This window comes from Terrapene carolina, unplaced genomic scaffold, assembly GCF_002925995.2.
Source record: "Terrapene carolina triunguis isolate 2854851 unplaced genomic scaffold, T_m_triunguis-2.0 Scaffold42, whole genome shotgun sequence".
Lineage (NCBI taxonomy): Eukaryota > Metazoa > Chordata > Testudines > Emydidae > Terrapene > Terrapene triunguis.
The window spans coordinates 4071441-4094704 of record NW_020664393.1 but is presented as its reverse complement, the minus strand read 5'-3'; the positions used below and the strand labels follow the sequence as shown (position 1 = coordinate 4094704).

The 23264-nt window shown below is 41.7% G+C and overlaps 1 protein-coding gene across 2 annotated transcripts in view; it reads left to right on the top strand.

The window, feature by feature from the left end:
* AMD1 (adenosylmethionine decarboxylase 1) overlaps positions 1-20598 on the top strand; it is a 44906-nt gene extending 24308 nt beyond the window's left edge. For both annotated transcript variants that reach the window (XM_024216027.3, XM_024216028.3), the window contains exons 2-9: positions 2907-2993; positions 7673-7799; positions 11191-11293; positions 13721-13763; positions 13861-14005; positions 15238-15330; positions 15430-15585; positions 18372-20598. In XM_024216027.3, coding sequence (XP_024071795.1) covers positions 2907-2993; positions 7673-7799; positions 11191-11293; positions 13721-13763; positions 13861-14005; positions 15238-15330; positions 15430-15585; positions 18372-18512 — 895 coding nt within the window. In that variant the 3' untranslated portion in view covers positions 18513-20598. The remainder of the gene's footprint in view (positions 1-2906; positions 2994-7672; positions 7800-11190; positions 11294-13720; positions 13764-13860; positions 14006-15237; positions 15331-15429; positions 15586-18371) is intronic.
* The last annotated feature ends 2666 nt before the right edge of the window (positions 20599-23264 follow it).

Below are 23264 nucleotides of genomic sequence, written 5' to 3'. Positions count from 1 at the left end.
ACTCTACACAACTGGTGAGACTCCCTAAGGGAAGAACTACAGGTGCCAGAACCTGGGTAAGCACTGTTACACAGAATACTGCAACCAGATCTAAGAGTGAGAGAACAGCAGAAATCCACCCCAAGAGAGGTAAAGGCACAAGGCCTGACCACTTGAGTGGTAATAAGGGGCACCTAGACCAGAAAGGGAACAGAGTGGCAGCTAGATAAGTAACAGTGACAGGAGATGCAGATAAATATATTCAGTTGAGGAACTAAATTAAGTCTGTCTTCTAGTTTTTTAATAGAAACTTCATAAGACAACTCCCACCTGTTCATGCTCTCTGTATGTGTGTGTATATATATCTCCTCAATATATGTTTCACTCTATATGCATCCGAAGAAGTGGGTTGTAGCCCACGAAAGCTTATGCTCTAATAAATTTGTTAGTCTCTAAGGTGCCACAAGTACTCCTGTTCTTTTTGTGGATACAGACTAACACGGCTGCTACTCTGAAACCTTTAATCACCTTAGACTTTTTAAAAAAACACAAACACCTGCTGTGCATTTTAGATTCCTTCATTTCAAGTCCCTGATTATGAAGACTAAGAAGTAATATAGATGGTAGACTATAAAATGGGTTGCTGGAAGTGTTTGGTGCTGAGTTCAGAGTTCAGCTGAAAGTTACTGCTTTAATCTTTAAAGGTTTAATTCTCAAATGAATTTTTCTTCAGTGGCACACTTTCTGCTTATCTTTCTCATTTGAGTTCAACTTTGTACTGGCATTATACGTAGACGAATGGGTTTTTACTGCTAAACTGGAATTTGGCATTAATTTCATAATTGTGAAACACTTTATTTCAGTGTGTACCACCTTCTGATTACTCAGTTTATTCCCATTAAATGCAAGTTTTAAATGTTAAACAGTCAGGTGAAGTAACTGGTGTGTGGTGGCTTGCCTGTTACATTTTTATGTTGTCATTCATTAAGAAATTAGTTGTTGTTTAGTGGTGGCTGTAGTTAACACTGATCACTTATAGAAGAGATATTTAAATATATGGATGCATAGCTTTTTCATGATGAGGCTATCAAATGTTTAGCTTTACCAAGTTTCAGTAGATATGGATCTTAGCACTTTTTGTGGATTGCATTATTTAAAATCTTAACAACTTCCATGGAAGTTGCACATTAGATAAATGTAGGCGAAACTTTGGGAGTCTGAAGTTTCAGTATGACGTTTTGTTTAAAGGGATGAGCAATGTGTACTAGTGGCCAGTATATTTTTTGTGCGGAAGCTTAAAAATAGTGCTCTGATACACCATATTCTAGAGAATATTTACTATAAGTTAAGTTTTGGTCTTAATTGACCAGGTTTCACTTTATTCATTGAAACTTGTTTGTGTGTTGGGGTGGAGAGACAACCTGTCCTAGTGCATCATCCTGTGATTACCAGGGCATTATAATCCGGTGGCTTATCCTATGTGGACTACACTTTTTTAATCCTGCCCCACAGAAGGCTAACCTAAGTAAAACTTATTAATGTTCATGTCATGAAGCTGCTTAAAGTGGCACTAAAAACCTCAAGATTTGTTATGTTAAGACAAAGGTGGGGGGGGGGAAAGAATAAGCTTTTTTTAAAAAAAAAAAAAAAAATGCAAAAGCAAATGGCTTGTTCACACACAGGTTATTTAGACAACATCCTATACTACTCCTGTATGCCAGTTATCACAGATCATGTCACTAAAACTAGATGTTAATCTTATTTGAAATTATCAGAGTTCTATTGTTCTAGGCTCTGTCCAGATATATAAACAGTCCTTTCCCCAAAGAGCATACAGTTGAGACACAAGAAATATACCCCTTCTGTAAAATGGGGAACTGAGGCACAGATTAAGTGACTTGCCCAAGGTTACATGGCTGGCTTTTCTTAGTAGCCACCTAGTGGTTTTTGATCTCTAGTCTAGACTATGGTTCTTCAGAAGTTTATAGCACTTGTTCACACTCAAGGGAGCTGGAACTTTGTATGAAGAATATTGGCTGACATGCACTCTAACTGAAACTTCTGGTAGCTCAAATGCAGGTTGTCCATCTCTAACCAAACTAGTCAAGTTTGCTAAGTAGTTGCTGTAACTATAGGTGGAAGTTTCTATAATAGCTTACTTATAACATAAAAAACATTGTGGGTATTTTTACAGGCTCGTTTTGGGTTTTACTACTTATTGTCTAATTTCCTATTTCCTAGTAAAATGGGAATGGAAGGATTGTCAATACTATTTACAGTGCACAAGCAAATTAATACTCAGCATCTTTCATCTCCAAGAATGTCTAAAGTGTTAACATTTGAAACCACAATTGGGTAGCTAAACTGTCTTGTTAGATGGGTAAGCGGTCCGTTTGTGACTTGCCATGGTCAATTAGCAGGTGGGAAAAAGATTTCTGACTACCAGTTAATGCCAGAGGGTGTTGTCTACAAATTACAAGGAACTAGTGCCATTGGATGGTGTAGGAATGAGTGGTTAGCTGAGCTGAAGAGTACCTGCTGCAAAAATGTAAGGGAATTGGTTTATGAATCTTCTCTAGCAAAGTATGGAAGCAATTAACCGAGTGTAGCTGTATACTTTCCCAGAGGAAAGAGCAGTTGATTGCTTTAAATCCATATGCAGTGTCAATTAAGCCATGGTGACTTAAAAATAAAACTGGTGGAAACCAGCTAGCTGATGTGTAAGCTCAAACTGGGGCAGTAAACTACCATTTAACAAAACTAAATTTGAAGGTGTTAGATGTGATATTTCTTGTGGCTTACAGTTTTTAATATAAAGTCTTCATCTTAAAAATGATACCATACCTTAACTATAGAATTAAATTGAATTCTGTGGCAAAAATCTCTTGGTGTTTGAATTAGCTTTGACTTACTGATTTCTTTTATAGGTTTGAGTGGGACAAACTTTTGGAGAATGTGCATTGTTTGATCATAAGTGTGACAAAAACTGACAAGCAGGAAGCTTATGTACTCAGGTAAGCCAATATTCCAACAAAGTACTTTGTTTTACACAAGCATATACATAATTATATTCTTCCAAGAAGTAGTCATTCCTAGTTCTAGTCTCCAGATTTTTATCTGATGTCTACATCTTGCGGTGTCTCAACTGTAAACATGTTTCACATTTGTGCTCAATTATCATGAATCATTTTATAAAAGTTTTGCACTACTGCTTGTCTTGTTCTGCATCTCGAAGGATTAAGGAACTAGCTTTATATCTGTGTCTAGTTCTGTGATTGAATTTACTTGATCAGTAGACATTGCCTTGGGATCAATAGAAATCTCCCACATTAAGGGCTCATGAAACGTACAAGGATTATGTTCAGCAGTGTGTGGGAAGACTAACTGAAAACTTAATTTCAAAGCTAGCTTTGTTGCATCTACATGACATATTGAAATCAGACTAATTGCTCTGGAAAGCAAATACAGCTGCTGAACTAAGGACATCCGTAAACAAATCTTCCAGGAGATTTCAGGGAATCTGAATTCCTCCCCCTTGGTTTCTGCAGCTGTGCTGCATGAATCTTGAATGACTTATACACCTCTACTTCGATATAACGCTGTCCTCAGGAGCCAAAAAATCTTACCGCGTTATAGGTGAAACCGCGTTATATTGAACTTACTTTGATCCACCGGAGTGCGCAGCCCCACCCCACCTGGAGCACTGCTTTACCGCGTTATATCCGAATTCGTGTTATGTTGGGTCACGTTATATCGAGGTAGCGGTGTACTAAGGAAAAGAATCTTCTGCACTTTCTCTTCTTTCAATTGCTTCCCCACATTCCAAAAAGTGAGAGGCAAAAACACACTTGCCTGCCTGTTTTGTGTATGACTCTAGATTTTAACGTTTACATTTTTCAGTCAAATGGAAATGTGTGGAAAATAAAGATTGATATTTTTTTTACTCTCATTTCACTACAAGGACCACAAACTGCACCTTGGAGGCAGTCCTTCACAATACAAAAGTTTCAATTTTCATAAATTTGTTAATCAAAAAATAGAAAGCTTGTGAGAAACTCCTGAAGAAATTGTATTAGAAAACCTCCAGCATCTGCAGTCTTGTACTTCATTGCTATTTAATCTGTTACGAATCCATGGCTGCAAAAAATACACAACTAGCTAAACTGTGCACACAGCATAACCCCTATTTTTGTCTCTTAAAGGAAAAATGAATCTATAGTAATAGTACTCTCCATAAGGGAGCCACCCACAGGAAACAAATATTTGAACAGGTCTGACATTGCACCAGAAGAAGGGAGTAGTAAACATACATAGCCAATGTGTATCAAACACTCCATCTCCCAGTTCAGCTAATAGTGTACTTAAGTATCTGGCTCACTGACGTTCAGATCTGTCAGTAGTCACTGATTTGTAATGAACATGTAGCTTTAAAAACACGTTGGCTATCTTGCATAACACATGTATCTCATGCCATAAATTGAGAGGCAATCTGAATTCTTACTAATTGATTATGAAATGGAGAAGACTGCCTCCAAATAGTATTTCTGAACAAATTCTGGAACTGGCAAACTAATTTGTTCAGCATGGCTAACAGATTCTGCAGGTTTCTTACTAAGGTTAATTTGTCAGATAGTGTGATCTTAAATCAAAGGATCAGACCAGGTTAGTAACTGAAATTTCCATAAATGTATCCATGATTAAAGGCTACAGCATCTCATTTAGTATATGCCATTTGAATTAACTTTCATTGTGGCTAACAAATGTCCAGTTCTCAATTTAATTTTCATATTCAGTTTCTTTAGCCCATGGTTCAGTTTAAAGGTATATTGATGACCTTTAGGTATATATTCCTAATTCTGGAATGCCACTATGGACAGACACTAATCTATAGCCTTCTGGCTACTATATCTTCACTGGCAGATGCAGTAAGTTACAGTTCTGTCCAGGCTGCTCTGCCTTCCTTGATCTAATTTTTCACTAATTTGCTTTTTCAGCTGAAATTTATGGGGCCCAAATTGTCATGTATACAAGAGCCACTTATACTCCTCTGGCAGCTTAAAGGGGCATAATTTGAGCTTCTAGAGCAGGTTAAAGGAGACTGTAGTGTAAATGAAAATACAAGGTTTGTTCAAACCATGCCTTGAAGACAGTATACAGTCTGTTCTCCTTGGTGGCTGTGCAATCTCTGCATTCTTCACAGAAATATCTGCACTGTTCTAGATACAAACTTCCTCCTATCTAGCTTGAGAAATAAGCCGCAATTGATAGAAGTGTAGAATATTGATAAAGCTAAAGTCTTCAGGGAAAAATCCATGTTTAGCAGGGCTAGGGACAGTGAGGAGTTTTAAAAGTATATTGGAAACAAGAAATCCTAGCAATGCCTGTTAGAGTGGTAAATAATGAGGATAGGGTAGTCATATATAGGTACATAAACATAAGAATGGCCATACTGGGTCAGACCAATGGTCTGTCTAGATCAGTATTCTGCCTTCCAACAGTGGCAAATGCCAGATGCCTTAGAGAGGGAAACAAATATTTGATAATGGGATCTTCAGTGTAGGGGAGAGAGGTATAAGAAGATCCAATAGTTGGAAGAAGGTGGACAAAATTCAGACTGGAAACAAGGTGTAAATTTTTAACAGGGTAATTAACGGTTGCAACAACTTACCGGTGGATTTACCACCAATCGCAATTTTTAAATAAAGATTGGATGTTTTTTGATACATGCTCCAGTTCAAACAGGAATTATTTTGGGGAAGTTCTATGGCCTGTGCAGATTAGATCAATCACAATGATCCCTTCTGGCTTTGGAATCTAAGACTTTATAAAAAGCAATGAGATTTTGTTCTGGCACACTTCATTTCTTCAGTGCCTGCATATAAAGCTAATTAGTCTTAAAATGGAATTGCTTGTGTTTCAGGAAAGCATTTCAGTAACTAATTAAAGCTATAGTCCAAATTCCATACTTGGAATTTCTGGAAAAACTTATATACTGCGTGTACTGTAATCTTAGTTTCTAGGGTAGCAAGACATTTCCCCCACTGTCATAGTGAATAGTAATGAAACCAACCAAAAATGTTTCCTAAAGAAACACAGCATTTTCAGGCAAGGAAAGTTACTTTCTTTTAGCCAAAGATGAATTAATTTGATGTATTAGATACAGTGGTCAAACTAATATAATCTGAAACAAATGCTGAAAACATGGGCATTATGCATCTGATTATTCAAATTCAACAGTCTTTCTGAGATTTACTGGTACGTTCCTTACATGAATGCTGACATTGTTTTCTGATAGCTGTATTTACTAATCAAGATTTGTGAATATATATTATGCATCTTGGAATGCTCATAATACTGAATTGTACATGAATGCTTGCCTGTTTTTGTTAAAATGCTTTTTCAAATGCAGTTGCAGCAAGTAAACAGTAAATTATCCAGCTGCTGCTTTTATCTGGTACATGCTTATTCAGAACAGGCATATTAACTATTCACAGTTGTGGAGGCTAATTCCACACACTTGTACTAAAGAATCTTGATTTTTTTTATTGTTGACATCTCAGGCCAAGACTTCGAAAAGTGACTAATGACTTTTGGATGTTAAGTTGACCTCTTGAATAAATCTGATTTTCAGATTGTGTTCCTGACTTTTCTGATAAATCAGGCCCTCTCTAGAAATTCTGAGCACCCAAAAATAACTAGCCACGTCTGGAAATCTTGCTCTGATTTGTCATATATGGGTGCAAAGGCCTATTGCAGCAGATGTCTTTGTACGCTGTAGTTACCTACCTTAGCATTGATAAGCTTGGCTCTAGTGTGTTGGAATTAGTATAATCCAGGGGTGGGCAAAATACAGCCCATGGGCCGGATCCGGCCCATCTAACATTTCTGTCCGGCCTGCCATGACTAACATTTCTGTCCAGCCTCCTCTGCCCCTTTGTGATCTCCGAGTCCCGGCTGCTAAAAGTCCCGCAGCGCAGAGGGGTGCTGAGGCAGGCTGCCTTCCTGCTGTGGTCCCACGCTGCTACCGGAAGCAGTCGGCTGCTGCTGGCACATCTCTGCGTGCCCGTAGTGGGGGGGGAGGTGGCTCCACGCACTGCCCCCACCCCCAGCACTGTCCACACAGATCCCATTGGCCAGAAACCGGCCAATGGGAGCTGTGGGGGCGGGCAGTGCACGGAAACCCACTGGCCCCCTCCCCCCAAGGGGCGCACAGAGATGTGCTGGCCATAGCCGCTTCCAGGACAGCAGATAGGCAGTCTGCCTGAGACCTGCTGCGCCACTGGCTGGGAGCTGCCTGTGGTAAGCACCTTGCGGCCGGAGCCTGCACCTCACACCTGCACCCCTTCCCCGGGTCAGAACCCCCTCCTGCATCCAAACTCCCTCCCAGGCCCTGCACCCCAATTTGCTGCCCCAGCCTGGAGCCCCCTCCTGTACCAAACTCCCTCCCAGACTCCACACTCCCTCCGTTAATATAGTAGAAATGTGCGGCCTGTGACAACTTACCAAAATTCGTGGAGTGGCCCCTTGTGAAAATTATTGCCCACCCCGGTCTAATCATTGCTCTCCAAATCCTGCCACAAGTTTGTTTTGTACATAAGTTTAATGTGCATATACTGTAACCCTTGTTGAGGGTGCTGCACAAAGATCTAAACCACCAATTCATTTTTAATGTAAGACATTTTCTTTTTTTCAGTGAGAGTAGCATGTTTGTCTCCAAGAGACGTTTCATTTTGAAGACATGTGGTACCACCCTCTTACTGCAAGCACTGGTTCCCCTGTTGGAGCTTGCTAGGGAGTACAGTGGGTTTGACTCAATTCAGGTAAGCTGCCAGAAATGCAACTAACAAAGATTTGGTGCAAAGACCTTTGAATTCATTTTTCACATGTAGTCTTTCACAACTTCCATGAACTCTGCTTCCTTTAATGATGTAATCTCCTCTCCTATAACTTTCATACATTTCTGTACGAAGATGGCATTCATAAATCCTGTATGTACTTTTTAACTTTGTTCCTTTTTAAAAAAGGACACGGTCAAATTATCTTAATACTTCTCAAATGTAACTCAGAGTTTGAAATAAGATTGCTTCTTTAGTCTTTAAGAAACATTTTCCCTTGTATATTCACTGGATCTTATTGTAAAGTTGTCAGTGAGAGCTAAGATGTTGCTTATGTGGATTTAGCTCTGAAGAAAATTCTAGATTCTACATGATTCTCCCCCCTTTTAAGTGTGGGGGTGTGTGATGGGGAATCACATGGAATTTGCAAAAAATAAAAGAAAGCAGAAGTGAAAACTTGAGGCCCATCAGTCTAATCTTAATTTTTTTAAATTTAAAAGGTTAAACACAGATAAAGTAGCTATTCAAAGATCTGTATCTATTGAGTGAATGCTCTTTTTTTGCCTCCTTTGGTATAGGAGACCTGATAAATTAACTCCTTCTAGTGTCCTTTATGGGTGCTTCACTTCAGGTGCACATATGCCTCTTGAGGTCTTCATTGAAGATTTTTCTACTAGCAGTGTCTGTTTGACATGTACATGTGCCTTATGCCTCCTTGTGCTGGACAATGAGGCTGCATAGGGATGCACAAGCAAACTGCCCTCCGTTCCTTTATCACCTTGACCTGAAATGGAGCTCTAGTGTGCCTCAGCAATTTTGTATTCTTATAGTTTTGTTAAGATTCGTTAGTAGTTAGCGGTTATAGTTAATTAATAAGTGTTAGAGAAATAGAGGACTTTTTCTTCTTGGGGGGTCTTGCCTTCCTGGCAAGGCATGCCTGGCTCCCAGATATAAATGCTGCCCCTCTTGCCGAGAGGCTATACCTTTGAGTGACAGCCACTCCAAGTGTCTTGCTTGAGGTAATCCCACATGTCCTTGAAGTGCTATGTCTCTCTAGCCCTCAAGTTGAGGATAAAGAAGAACAGGGAGATTAAGCTCAGACTATTAATGATAGACCAGTTACTTTGACCAGTGTCTTGAGCCAGATCAGGAGATCCCTCCCCTCCATGCATCTGTCTTCAGACACATCTGAAGCAGGCTTCTCCTAAGAAGTGAAAGTCATTGGAGGATTCTGAGAGGGCTCCCAAAGAGGAGAGGAGTACAAACTCTTATCTGAAGGACCCTGTTCCAAAAGGCTCAGGTCCCCTGTGAGATCTGTGGTCTCCGGATCCTTGAGCTCTCAATTTGGTACCATTGAAGGACTCCTCCTCCAGTACTAGAGGAGCTGGAAAGCCCTGGAGTTCTAGTGGGAGACATGGCTCTTACAGGGCTTCAGTATTCTGTACTGGGGACAAGGATGGCAAGCATAAGCATCCTGGTCCAGTACCGTCAAACTCATCCTTCAATTGGTATCTACCCATTCTGCACCCTCGGTACCAAGCAAGCAGTGGAACCAGACTCCATCAGCACCTACATCAGTATGCCCACCATTGGCAGTACCATCAACTTTGGCTACCATGTCCTCCACTAATGTGTCAGTACTCCTTTCCCTACTCAGACCTGCAGGAGTTCAGATATGCGAGGGACTTGTCCATAACGGATGAGCTGGAATCCCTGCTCCTCATGGGTACTGAGTCTGTTGATACTGAAATCTCAGTCTCCAGACTGCTACTGTCCCCTGTACTGCAGGACTCACCACGTTTTAGCTCAGCTCAACTAAGGTCCATTTGGCCACAATATCAGCTTTTCATCTGGCTGTAGAGGGGCTTTCTATATTTGCTCATTCTGTATCTAAGTTTAAGGGTTTGGCAAATCTCTGCCCCCCCCCACCCCCCCCAGACTGGAGACCCCACCTCAACCTGAGACCTCAATCTGGTACTGAATTACCTTATGCAACATCCATTCAAACCTGTGGCAACCTGATCTCTTGCATGTCTGTGAAGACTCTTTAGTAGCTATCTTGTCAGCCTGTAGAGTTGGCGGAGGTTCCCCCTTTACAGTATTCTTCAAGGATACAGTTTCTTTATGCCCACATCCTAAATTCTTACCTAAATTTCTGAGTTCCACCTTATTAAATAACCAATTTATTCATATACCAGTGTGTTTCCTCAAGCACATAACTCTCTGCAGGAGTCCTGTTTTCATACCCTGGATGTTAGAAGGGCTGTCTGGCCTTTCACTTAGATAGGACCAAGCAATTTTGAAGGTCACTCAGGCTGTTCATGTCTTTTGCAGATAGAGCCATGGTATCCATGATTTCTGCTCAGACTATCGAGATGGATATCTAGATGTATTGTCACTTGTTCTTAGACTGCAGACATTCATCCTTCTGAAGGGGTGATAGCACATTCTACCAGGTCACAAGCAACATCCACAGCATTGCTTAAGAATGTACAAGTGTCTGAGATATGTAGGGTCGCTACATGGGCTTCAGTACATACATTTTTGAAGTACTGTGCTTCAGTTTAGTCCAGGGGTCGGCAACCTTTCAGAAGTGGTGTGCCGAGTCTTCATTTATTCACTCTAATTCAAGGTTTCGCATGCCAGTAATACATTTTAACCTTTTAAGAAGGTCTTTTTCTATAAGTCTAAAATATATAACTAAACTATTGTATGTAAAGTAAATAAGGTTTCAAAATGTTTAAGAAGCTTCATTTAAAATTAAATTAAAATGCAGAGCCCCCCGGAATGGTGGCCAGGACCTGGGCAGTGTGAGCGCCACTAAAAATCAGCTCACGTGCCGCCTTCGGCATGCATGCCATAGGTTGCCTACCCATGCTGTCAGATGCGATGCGTCTCTTGGTATTGCAGTACTCAAAGTAGTAGTCACTCATCTTGTGCAGTAACTGCAGTTCTTCAAGATGTGTGCATCTATGGATGCTCCACAACCTGCCCTTCTTTCCCCTTTGCTTGTTCTCTGCGGAGACATTCAGGTGGAGAAAGAACTGGGGGAAGTTTGCCCGCACATCTCTGTATAGCCTCTGACATGAGCAGGCATAGGGCATGTGCACAGGCCAAATGGGCACTGCGAGCAGAAAAATCTCTGATCAAGTGCTTGAGAGGCATAGGCGCACCTACAGTGGAGCACACATTGGGGGGACATCTCCAGGAACTGCAGTTACTCCATAGGATGAATAACCTCTTCTTTACTGATTTGTTTAGTAATAGTGAGCGTTTGAATCTAATTATACCTCTTAGTTGCTGTCCAACTAGAATGTAAAAATCTCTAGAATAGTACCCAGGCATGCTAAATATCCAAGTTGACTTTATTTTTCAGAGCTTCTTTTACTCACGTAAGAATTTCATGAAGCCTTCCCACCAGGAGTACCCACATAGGAATTTCCAGGAAGAAGTAGAGTTCCTTAATGAAATTTTCCCAAGTGAGTTAATAGAATTGTCATTGTCTATTTATGTATTAAAAGCATACGTTATGTATTTAGTTAAGTCTGTCTAATAAATTATTACTGATTCTTCCTGTTGTAGTCATGACATTCTGCACATGCAAGTGGCTGTAAGAGTTGTGAAAACATTCTAGCTCAGGGGTGGGCAAACGTTCTGGCCCGAGGGCATCATCTGGGAATAGGAATTGTATGGCGGGCCATGAATGCTCATAAAATTGGGGCTGGGGATGAGGGGTTTGGGGTGCAGGAGGGTGCTCTGGGCTGGGATCGAGGCGTTCAGAGGGTGGGAGGGGGATCAGGGCTGGGGTTCAGGCATGTGGGGAGGCTCAGGGGGTGCAGGCTCCAGGTGGCGCTTACCTCAAGCGACTCCCGGAAGCAGAGGTATGTTGTGTGTCGTTGTCGCGCGCCCCCCCCTCCCCCCCGGCTCCTATGCGGAGGCACGGCCAGGCGGCTCTGCACACTGCTCCATCTGCAGGTGCCACCCTTGCAGCTCCCATTGGTGCGGTTCCTGGCCAATGAGAGCTGCGGGGGCGGCGCTTGGGGTGCAGGCAGCGTGCAAACCGGAGCCCCCTGGCTGCCCCTACGTGAGGAGGTGGAGGGGGGACATACTGCTGCTTCCGGGGGCTGCGTGGAGCGGCCCCCGACCCTGTTCCCCAGCTGGAGCACCAGAGCGGGGCAAGCCCCCAACCCTGCTCCGCAGCAGAAACTCGAGGGCCGGATTAAAATGGCTGGCGGGCCGTAGTTTGCCCACCGCTGTTGTAGCTTTTCACAGTCAGTACAGGCTATCTCAGACTCTTCCACCTCTGAACCAAAGACTGTACCTGCTAATTTCCTGACCAGGGTATATTAGAGATTGAATAACATAAGAAAAATAAATTTTTAAAAGGAGCCTGGTAGGCTTTGAACTGGTAGTACCTCAGGATTAAAGACCTTGGCATGCCTACCCACATTGCTGCTCTACTGGCCGGGAATATAGCTGCTTCACTGTGGACAGGATAAGAAGTAAGGGACTTAAATTGCAGCAAGGTAGATTTAGGCTAGACATTGGGAAAACTTCCTAACTGGAACAAGGTAACAAAGAGGTGGTGGAATCTGTCAGAGGTTAAGAACAGGTTAGACAGTCACCTGTCATTAATGGTCTAGATAAGGCATAGTTCTGCCTCAGGGCTGGGGACTGGACTAGATGACCTTTTGAGGTCCCTTCCAGTCCTATGTTTGTGATTTGTAGGGTTTTGATATGCTTAAGCCGGCAGTGTTAAAATCATAGAGCTCCTCAAACAGGTGGCCACTGAGGATACCCGGCCTAATAACTACAGCAAGGTGGCTACTACTGTATAGTTCCAAGGTCCTAGTAACTTTTTTTAAAAAGCATTCAGGTTTAGTCTTACACTGAAGTGGCTCTAAATCTTTCATTGTGAGGTTCCATGCTGTCTGTTAATGACGTGTTTGATATGGAACATGCTGGCATCATAAACTCAGCCTGGGATCTGAAAATTGAGCTAGGTTCTTTTTTTGTCACCACTGTCAAGCTTCTGTAGCCCACATTATGTCCAGTTAGGAACTTGTAACACCCCACTGTCGTGAGTGAGGTGAGGTATGCAGAATAATTGAGTGGGAAGTAGTAAACAATCCTTTTGACCTAAAAGATCGAATAGAATCTAGCTGACATTTAGTGGTGGTGGCTTTGCAGATTTCAGAAACAGAAAGCAGTGTAATCTTAGTAATGTTAGATGAGATTCTGAATGCGCACCGGGAGCAAATCGGAGTAAAAGGTGCAAGTTTTGCACTGTTCAAAGTAGAACCACACTGATGTACTAAGCTAGGCAGTTTACAAAATTCAAAATACTTTGAAAGTACTTTAAATTTAAAAATTCTCAGTTAAAAGTAAAAGGAGACTAGAAGTTAACACATTGATCCTGAACGATAGACTGTACACCCTTATATTAACGTATTCAGTTGCTGAGCTAGTGTCCTTCAGGTATGTTTTGTTATAGTGAACAGCTAGCTTGTGAGCCTGCTATTTAAAGACCTAGCCTGTAACTGTGTATCATAAGGGGTCACAGGTCTGTTTTTAATTCCTATTGCCCTTATAAATCAAACATTAACGATGTTTCATAAAGGTAGACCTAAAAGATAAATGATGGGCTTGTGTGACAGACAATCTGTTAGAAAAGAGAAAAATGAACAGTATCACAACTGCCTCTGATACTATATTTTGAGTGTCCTTATATACAAGATTACAAGAACAGGTGTAGTGTGCCAAATAGATGGGTAATAGACCATTTTAAATGTCCCATATGACTATTGCATTGTCCTTGTTAAGAATAGAAATTAGGTTAGTCCCTTCACTGAGAAGGGGATCAGCTGTGGTGCATTATAAATGGACTTTCCTTCTGTCCCAAATAGATGGAGCAGCTTATTGCATGGGGCGTATGAATTCTGATTGCTGGTAGGTATATTTTTAAGATTTTGAAATCTGTTTTCTAAAGTACAGGTCAGTTTGAAGTGCTGCTAGTATAATACAGAAGTGATTGTATATTAAACAGGTATTTGTACACTCTGGATTTCCCAGAAAGTCGGGTAACCAATCAGCCAGATCAGACACTGGAAATTCTGATGAGCGAGCTTGATCCAGTAGTTATGGACCAGTTCTACATGAAAGACGGTGTTACTGCAAATGATGTCACTCGTGTAAGTCTGGAGTTTAAATTTTATATGGGATGGTCAGAATTGAGCAACTGTAGCTTCACCTCGCACTTGCTGATTCATAATCCGCATCCTGTGGTAGGGAAAGAGATTAATAGGGAAAATGCCATGGCAGACAAATAGTTCAGACTCTCTCCCAGAACCAAAACAAGTTGGGAATTCTGGAGACAACTAATTTTTGCAGAAGATCACCTTTCCCCTCTAGTGTCCCTATTTCAGGTCACTGGAAGAGCATTGTACCATCTGTTGGAAGTTGCTGATGGCAATCTCTTACTGGTGGTCTGGAAAAGAGGTGAAAGAGCATGGGTTTCTTAGGAGAAAAAGGACATGAACCTACTGAGTGAGACTGAAACAGACAGAATGTAAAACTGAAGAGATGGAGACTGGCAGAAATAAAAGAATGGACAAGTCAGTACCTTAATTTTAGTTGAACCATATAGCTATCAGTCTAAAACTCAGACAAAACTTCTCCCCTAAAACTGTGAAAGTTTAAAAAATCCTCTTTTATGGTGAAAGTTGGTGAAGTTCCCCCTTCTGATAATAAAATTTAGGTATGAATTCCATCTTTTGTGATCCTTACCTCCCTCCTAACATTTTTGACTCGGGTAAAAAGAGACAGTCACTGCTTCTCACTGAAATATGCATAGGACTTCAAACAGATGGCTTTTAAGTGAATGACTGTACAGTGCAAGTACTGTCTGGGAGACCAGTACTTTCAGTGAAATAGAACCCTACTTTTAGAATATGAATAAGGGAGAATGTTGTTCAGACTTCAAAGCAAATCCAAACAGTCCTCATTACTCACTTTGGGACTGCTGGGACTATTAAACTCCATTTTTATCTGTTGCAATCATAGCAGAAATTGTCAATTACACCCTCATCCTTAAATTGCTTTTCAGTGAAACATGCAACTGGCACTAAGAATTAGTGTGAAAATACATTAAAGATTTGAGGGAAAGGGGCCAGGCCACCTTGATTTCTGTGGCAGGTGTTCCTACAGGGGTAGGACTGGATACAAAGCAAGTCTTTGTATAGTGGGCCTCTAGTTGATGTTAAATTTCTTCTTTCCCTGTCCAAGCAAGAATTCTGACATCTCTTCTGAGCCTGGTCTCTTAAATTGGAGTTCACTGACTTTGTATTCTACAAGTCTGGCTACCAAAGTATGGAAGTTCATTGGTATAAAGTGCAAAGTATGTAACTTTACTTCTACATTTCAGGTGAGTGGAATTCGTGACCTGATACCAGGTTCTGTCATTGATGCTACAATGTTCAATCCTTGTGGGTATTCAATGAATGGGATGAAATCGGATGTAAGTTTCATACTTTTTCTGCTATCATTGAGTATTGATACTTAAATCATTGTTAGGTTTCTATGAATGATTCTGACTAACCTTTTCTGCCTTCTTCAGGGAACTTATTGGACTATTCACATCACTCCAGAACCAGAGTTTTCTTACGTTAGTTTTGAAACAAACATTGGTCAGACATCCTACGATGAGCTGATTAGAAAGGTTGTAGATGTTTTCAAGCCAGGAAAATTTGTTACCACCCTTTTTGTTAATCAGGTAAGTCTCCTTTCATTAACTGACAACTAAATAAGGTAATTTTAGACATAGATGCCAACTAAATAAAATATCCTTGCTTTTAAATCATTTATTTCCCTTCTCCATTTCCGTTAATTTGAACAGTAGCTGCTTGGACTAAGGAGAAGAAGCAATCTTCGGGGTCCAAACAGTCTTCATAATTTTGGCATACAGTAACTCCTCACTTAACGTTGTAGTTATGTTCCTGAAAACATCGTTTCACTTAGTCGCATTTAAGCGAATCCAATTTTCCCATAAGAATTAATGTAAATGGGGGGGGTTAGGTTTCAGCGCAGCTTCCACTACACTGCAAGCACAAGGGGTGGGGGGCTCAACCCTCAGCCCGCCCAAGCCCCCACCCTTGACCCGCCTCTTCTCCCCCCTCCACCTTCTCCCCCTTTACTTCGCACGCTGCGACCGGGTTCCTCCCTCCCGTCCCTTCTAAACGCCGCAAGCCAGCTGATTGCTGTGTAGTGGAGGGAGGGGGAGGCATTCTGAGTCCTTTCTCCTCCTCCTGCCCAGGGCAATCAGCTGGCTTGCCATGTTAGGGAGGGAGGGGGAGCTTGCATGCTGAGTCCTCCCCCCTTCCTCCTGCCTCCAAAATGCTGCAAGCCAGCTGATTGCTGCGGGCAGGAGGCGAGGGGAGAGGAGGAGGAAGGTGCTGATCCGTGGGGTCTGCCGGCGGGTGGGAGGCGTGGGGGCGGGTCGTAGGGAGGCTGCCAGCTGTGGAGAAAGCAGGCAGCCAAACAACGTAAGAGTAGAGCATTGCACAATTTTAAATGAGTATGTTCCCTATTGATCAGCAACGAAACAACATTAAGCGGGACAACTTTAAGTGAGGAGTTACTGTATATCAAACACAACTTAAAAGTCAGTTAATCTGGACTTCAAGTCAGGGCTCTTAAAATATCTTTATTCTCAAGAAATTGCTAAAATACAGGAATAGTCAAGCTTTAGAATTTTCTCCGGTCACTTTTGAATAGGCATTGTGGATATACCTACCGCAGGGGTCGGCAACCTACGGCATGCGAGCGGATTTTGAGTGGCACGCTGCCTGCCCGGTGAGAGGAGGCAGCGGAGGGGCCGGAAAGCGCCACGCTGGGGGAGGAGGAAAGCTTGGATGCCGCAGGACCAAGCTTCTGCCTCCGCGGGGGGGGGGTCCCGGCCCCCCTCAGACCCTCCCCACCGCTCTCCCCTGTGGGGGCAGGAGGCAGAAGCTTGGTCCTGCAGCAGCCAAGCTTCCCTCCTGCCCCGCTTCTTCCCACAGCTTGGTGCATTCCGGGCCCTCTTTCCCCCTCCCTCTCCCTGCTGGCGATGGCCCGGGGGAGGGGGAGCGGAGCAGAGCCGCGCGCAGCATGCTCACTGCTCCGTAGAGCAGGCAGAGAGGGGTAGGGACGGAGCCTGGGGGGAGGGCGTGGAACAGGGCATATCCCTTCCAGCCCCCTGCCATGAGCCGCTCAGGGCAGGAGGCTGGGAGCACCCCCACGAGCTGAGCACCCCAGCCCTCTGCCCTGACCCCCCCCCACACACACCCATCCCTCTGCCCTGAACCTCCCCACCCCAACACACACCCATCCCTCTGCCCTGCACCCCCCACAGCCCTCTGCCCTGACCTCGAGTCCCCCCAACACCCAGCCTTCTGCCCTGCACCTCCACACCCCCCCCAGACTTATAGAGAGATCTTCTAAAAAACGTTAACATGTATTACCAGCACGCGAAACCTTAAATTAAAGTGAATAAATGAAGACTCGGCACACCACTTCTGAAAGGTTGCCTACCCCTGACCTACCGTATATACTCGATCATAAGCCAGTTCGTTTATAAGCCAACCCCCCCCGATGGATAAGTGAAAATGGAAATTTTTTTATAACCTGTTCATAAGCCGACCCTATAATTCAGGGGTCAGCAAACTTTGCCTCCCGGGCCATCAGGATAAGCCGCTGGTGGCCGAGATGGTTTGTTTACCTCGAGCATCTGTAGGCATGGAGGTAAACCTAAGTAAACAAAGTGTCCCGGCGCGCCAGCTGCTTACCCTGACGGGCCGGGACAGCAACTGGTGGGGAAATTTGGGGGGGGGCAGAAGCTGGGAGTCAGGGGAGTAACCCCTGTGACCACTCCCCATATGACCCCACTCTTAGCCCGGGACTCCCACACTCTCCCCATCCCATCCCTTCCCACCTTACCTGGGGAGGGCCAGGGGAGGATGTCTCTGGCCTGGCCGTAGCCTGCTCTGGTGGGCCAGACCGGGCAGCGCAGCTGCTTCAAAGGCTGGGGGGAGAGCAGCGTGGCCAGAAGTGGAGAGACTGGCTCTGCTGCCTCTCCTTGCTCCCTCTGTTGGGGGGAGGGGCTGTGTCCCACCTCTCCCTCTCTATACCCGTTCATAAGCCAACCCCCTTCTCTGGTGCTTACCTTTTTTACTAAAAAAATTTGGCTTATGAACGAGTATATATGGCAAATAAGAGCTTGATTCTTGGTCACAACTGGTAGTTCTAGAAGCACTGCTTTTAAGTGCTGATCAGGTCATCTAACCTGCATATCTGCTACAGAAGCAATATGAAAGACCTAGGGGGCTGGGTAGGAAACAGAATTATGTTTCTTCTTAAGAGACTGCAGTGGCTTCCTACAGCACTTTCATTCAAAGTACCCCATTGATAATTGTATCCCAAGAACATGCCGCAAACTAGTTTAGAAGTTTATATCTGCTGAATGTTAATTTAAGTAAGAAAAAGTTCAGAAAATGTAAGAATGTAACTTTTTTTTGTTTCTAGAGTTCTAAATGTCGCACAGTGTTTTCTTCTGCCCAGAAGATTGAAGGGTTTAAACGTGTTGATCGCCAGATTGCTCAGTTCAATGATTACAATTTTGTTTTTACCAGTTTTGCCAAGAAGCAGCAGCAGCAACATAGTTGATTAAGAAAAATGAAGAAAAAACGCAAAAAGAGATCCCTTATAGAAGGTGGTGGCTGCTTTCTAGTTAATGATTCAGGGGGCCATGCTTTCCACTACCACCTTGTAGTTGCGGAAAGCCCTAGATGTAATCATAGTATAATCATTTTGAATTGTATGCATTATTATATCAAGGAGTTAGATATCTTGCATGAATGCTCTCTTCTGTGTTTAGGTATTCTATGCCACTCTTGCTGTGAAATTGAAGTGCATGTAGAGAAATGTTACTGTATGAGACTTTACAAAACTTGTAAAAACAACTCAATTAGGATTTCACACAGTATAGCTTTTCTCCAGGTATCACCAAAAATTCCCCACAGACAAGGCTTTCGTCCTCATTAGACATTGGCTTCAGCCTTCTCATCTTGGACAGTTCTTTGTTAAATTGCTGCCAGATTTTTTCATCTTTGCTGTTATTTCAATCTTTAGACCATTTCTTGACAAATTTGTGTTCTCTAATGAAATTGATTTCTAAGTCATTTCAATGGTTGAATCAAAGTTCTTGCACTTGATAGAAATTATTTGGCAAGATTGAGAACAAGTAAAGACTACTACAGATAGGGGTGTGGTTTTTTATTTGAGATATAATAAAATTACTCTTACTCATAGCTTTAGTCCTTTAAACTCATAGGATTTTGTTCAGAAAGACTAAAGGGCAATATGCTATAGCACTGTGGGATAATGCACTAGCCTTTCACTTCTAGAGACTTGGGTTCAAATATTAGCTTAGGTCAAGTTTGGTCTCATCCCATTTACTGCCCAAGTTGATATTGGCTCGTAGGGTAGTCTACATTCAGAGGAGGTCCAGGAAATAATTTGTCAGGATACAGATGCTTTGGCATAGTTGAACTGGTACTTTGAAAAGCTGTTACTGTTGTTGCTTATAATTTTTCACCTTTTGTAATCTACTCAAGCTACATGTTTTTAAGACTAACTTACTAAAGCTGGTGCACTCAAATTTGTTGGCAGATGGACCTAGCAAAAAAGACGGTGGAATTTACCAGGCTAGCTATGCTAATGAGCTTGGGTCATTCTCAATAAACTGTTACACATTAACTTTCATTTCCAGTTTTGAGAAAATATGCTATAAACTGGTCTAAATGTCTTTGTTTTGTCATTCCAAACAAAATCAATGCCTTTATCTTGTGACTGAAAGTCCTGTGGCGTTGTGCATGTGACTAATGCTGTATTCGACAGTGTTGTGACTTCACCTGTTTTCCTCCTAACTAATGTGGTGGTTCCTTTTACCATGACTTGATGGCATTAAGTGAATGCATAGAATAAGAACTGTCTGGGACATCTGGACACAGTGAAATTAGAATGCTATTCATAGTAAAAGTATGTAATTCAGTCACTTAATATCTATTGACTAATAGATGCAGGCTTTCAAGAGTTGGCATATTTTCAGGTATGTTTGCAAATACTGTGGGATTTTAGCAGATGAGACCAAGTTAATAACTACAAATTTGAGACTTCCCTCTTGTCCTCACAATATTGTTTTGACTTTCTGGATTGACGCAATGGTGTTTTTTGTTCCTTCCGTATTTATAAATGAAGCACCTTTTTAGTGTTTCTAAACTAAGAAATCTGCTTGGTTGGAAATCAAGTGGTTGGAACATTATTTTGACTTATTTTAACCATATTGTTGATTGAAGACTTCATTGAAGAAGTTATCTACCAATGTTAACAATTTTCTTCTGTAGATGGCACCCAGTGTTTTTTTGGTGCTTTATATTTTGAGGACCAATATTTTAAGTGGTTTTTGTTCTTGAACATTGTCCCAACTGATTTGACATTATGTTGGCTTGAGGTCCTAGAATACAAACAGACCGAAGATCTTTCTGAGTAAAGTTGAAAAAAATGCAAATTTATATAAACAAGCCTTAGATAGAAAATGAAAGCTGTTGAATGGATTATTAATGAACTATCTTTGGTGATCAGGAGAGGGGGAAGTATGGTTTTATAATTTCTCTATGGTGTTAGACTTTGATAATTTAAATATATCTGTACCACAAAACTTAATGCTTCAATAAAAGTTTGCTTAATAAAATGTCTGTAGTGATGATCCAGTATGTTACAAATCACACTTTGTGCTTTTTTGTTCAGCTTAGTTGAAATATGAATCAGATTAATGTATTCATTAGCTTGAATTTACTTCTGCGCTTAAAAACTTGTGAATATGCATTGTATACATTGAACAGAATATATACTTACAGCCTAAAGGGACAGTATACCAAAACAAGTCAAATGAGATGTTAAGCTGCTCTTACGAAGGTTAAACCCTATTCTTTCCAAATAAATACTTACCACATTAACCAAATATCAGTTTCTCCTCTGCTGTCTACCCTATTATCCAATCCATGTATGCTTGATAGCATTAGGAAGTTCATGCCATGAAACATAACTTGGAATTCAAGCCCCTTAATTTTGCAGGTTTTATCTGTTAACCCCCAGCGTTTGATAGTTGCAATAGTATGCTCATCATACTTAGCTTCAGACTGACTTTGCAGACTACTGACTAAAGTTTAAATCTAGTGTACTCTCTCTTGAGGTAATGCAGACAAGTCTCATCTTCTGGACAATCCTAAGGAGCAGGAATTAGTGGCTAGTGTTCAGCATGTTTTCAGCTGCTCTTATTGCTACACTTAAACATAAAATTGTCTAGCTTTGTCTTATGAACAGTCCTGGAGCAATTTATTTAAACTTCCAATTAATCTCCATTGGAGAGCTCTATAGGGAATGTGAATCCCAAAAGCATCATCTTACAAAAATTAAATAGGAGTAGCTATGAAATTTTTACTGTCATGAAGTCTTTGCTAATCATGCTTCATATAGAAATGGTTTGGATCTTTAAAGCATCTTTAAAATGTTCTACATTCAAAATAACTTATACAAGTTAACATTAAATAGTTAATGAGTTTATATTGTGTGAGTAAACCAAAACTAATCAATCATGTGCTAGTCTAGATCAGTGATACTCAGACTGTGGCTCTTTAATGTGTCTTCTGTGGCGCTTTGCAGTACATAGTAAAACACTGATTTAATTAACCCAATCAGGATGCTTTAACTACCCCTCTACCCCGATATAACGCTGTCCTCGGGAGCCAAAAAATCTTACCACGTTATAGGTGAAACTACGTTATATTGAACTTGCTTTGATCCGCAATCAGGTCGCGTTATACCGGGGTAGAGGTGTATGTTAACCAAGTCATCAGCTGGCACTAAGTTATTAACTTCTTTGCTGCGAGAATAATATATAGAAAAACTAAATATTTCCCCTATCATTCACACTGTGGCTCTTTTGGGTAATGTTGACCACTAATTTGACTCCTAAACTATTGAGGTCTGAATATCACTCTAAATTATCAGTGATCATTTTATGAGCTGTGTTTTCTACTGTTGAAAACTTCAGAAATATTGAAGATAGCTGAATTCTTGGAATAACCTCGTCTAAGCAATATGTTCTGATCTTTGGCACTTCTGTAGTTACTACAATCTGAGATTAAATGTACCCATTTTATTTGACAAGTTTACAGTTAAAACACTAAATTTCCCTCTGGAGGACTTAAGAACATAACATAAGAATGGCTATACTGAGTCAAAACAATGGTCTATCTTGCCCCATATCGTGTCTTTCAACAGTGGCCATTGCCAGATGCTTCAGAGGGAATGAACAGAACGGGGCAATATATCGAGTGTTATTGCCTGATGTCTAGTCCCATTTTCTGGCAGAGGTTTAGGGACACCCAGAGCATGGGGTTGTGTCCCTGGCCATCTTGGCTAATAGCCATTGATGGAGCTGTCCTATAAACTAATTTTTTTAACCCTATTAAATATTTGATACATACTTGTTTCATCTTGTCATTCATAAAATTTTAAATCTTAATGCCAAAAGCTTCATATTTTACAGATGCTAGGAATCAATAGTGTGAACCGTTTGGTTTGTCCAGCCACTGACCTTGAAATTAGAATTTTTGCCTGAAGTTTTCCTAGTAATACTCTATTACTGCTATTATATAGCAACTTGATTATTGCATATAAATAATCAAATAGAAATATGAGGATTGGGACTGTGGCTCAGTGGAGTTGTGCTCAACCATACTTGTTACGTGACTGGATACACAATTGTTACTTAGCTGATCCCTTAACTTTATCTTCAGTATGTGGGAGGTCTTAAACAATATACACCTCTATCCCGATATAATGCTGTCCTCGGGAACCAAAAAATTTTTACTGCGTTATAGGTGAAACCGCATTATATGGAACTTGCTTTGATCCATCAGTGTGTGCAGCCCCGCCCCCCTGGAGCGCTGCTTTACTGTGTTATATCCGAATTCGTGTTATATCGGGGTAGAAGTGTAGTAGGCTTTTCAGTTAGTCTGTATTGTAGGGTCTATGAGCCCCAGTAATGAACCTCATTGTGCCTAGCTCCTGTGCAATCTGGCCTATCCAGTCAGATCAGAGGCTGAAGAAACACACCCTTGTCAAGTATAAGCAGTCATCTATATGCTTCCCTAAAGGGGAGTGCACTATGCAAGGGATTGATAATAGTGATAGGCCTTGCAGACTGGTAAATACAAATTTCCATTCTTTGGTGAGGAGGAGGAGTTTGGCAAAGAAGTAGGATTGTACACTCAGTATTTGATCAATTTCTGAACTTCAAAGCCACAGTGTGGTCCACTACCTACAATTCTAGTTAAAAGATCCCCATTATCC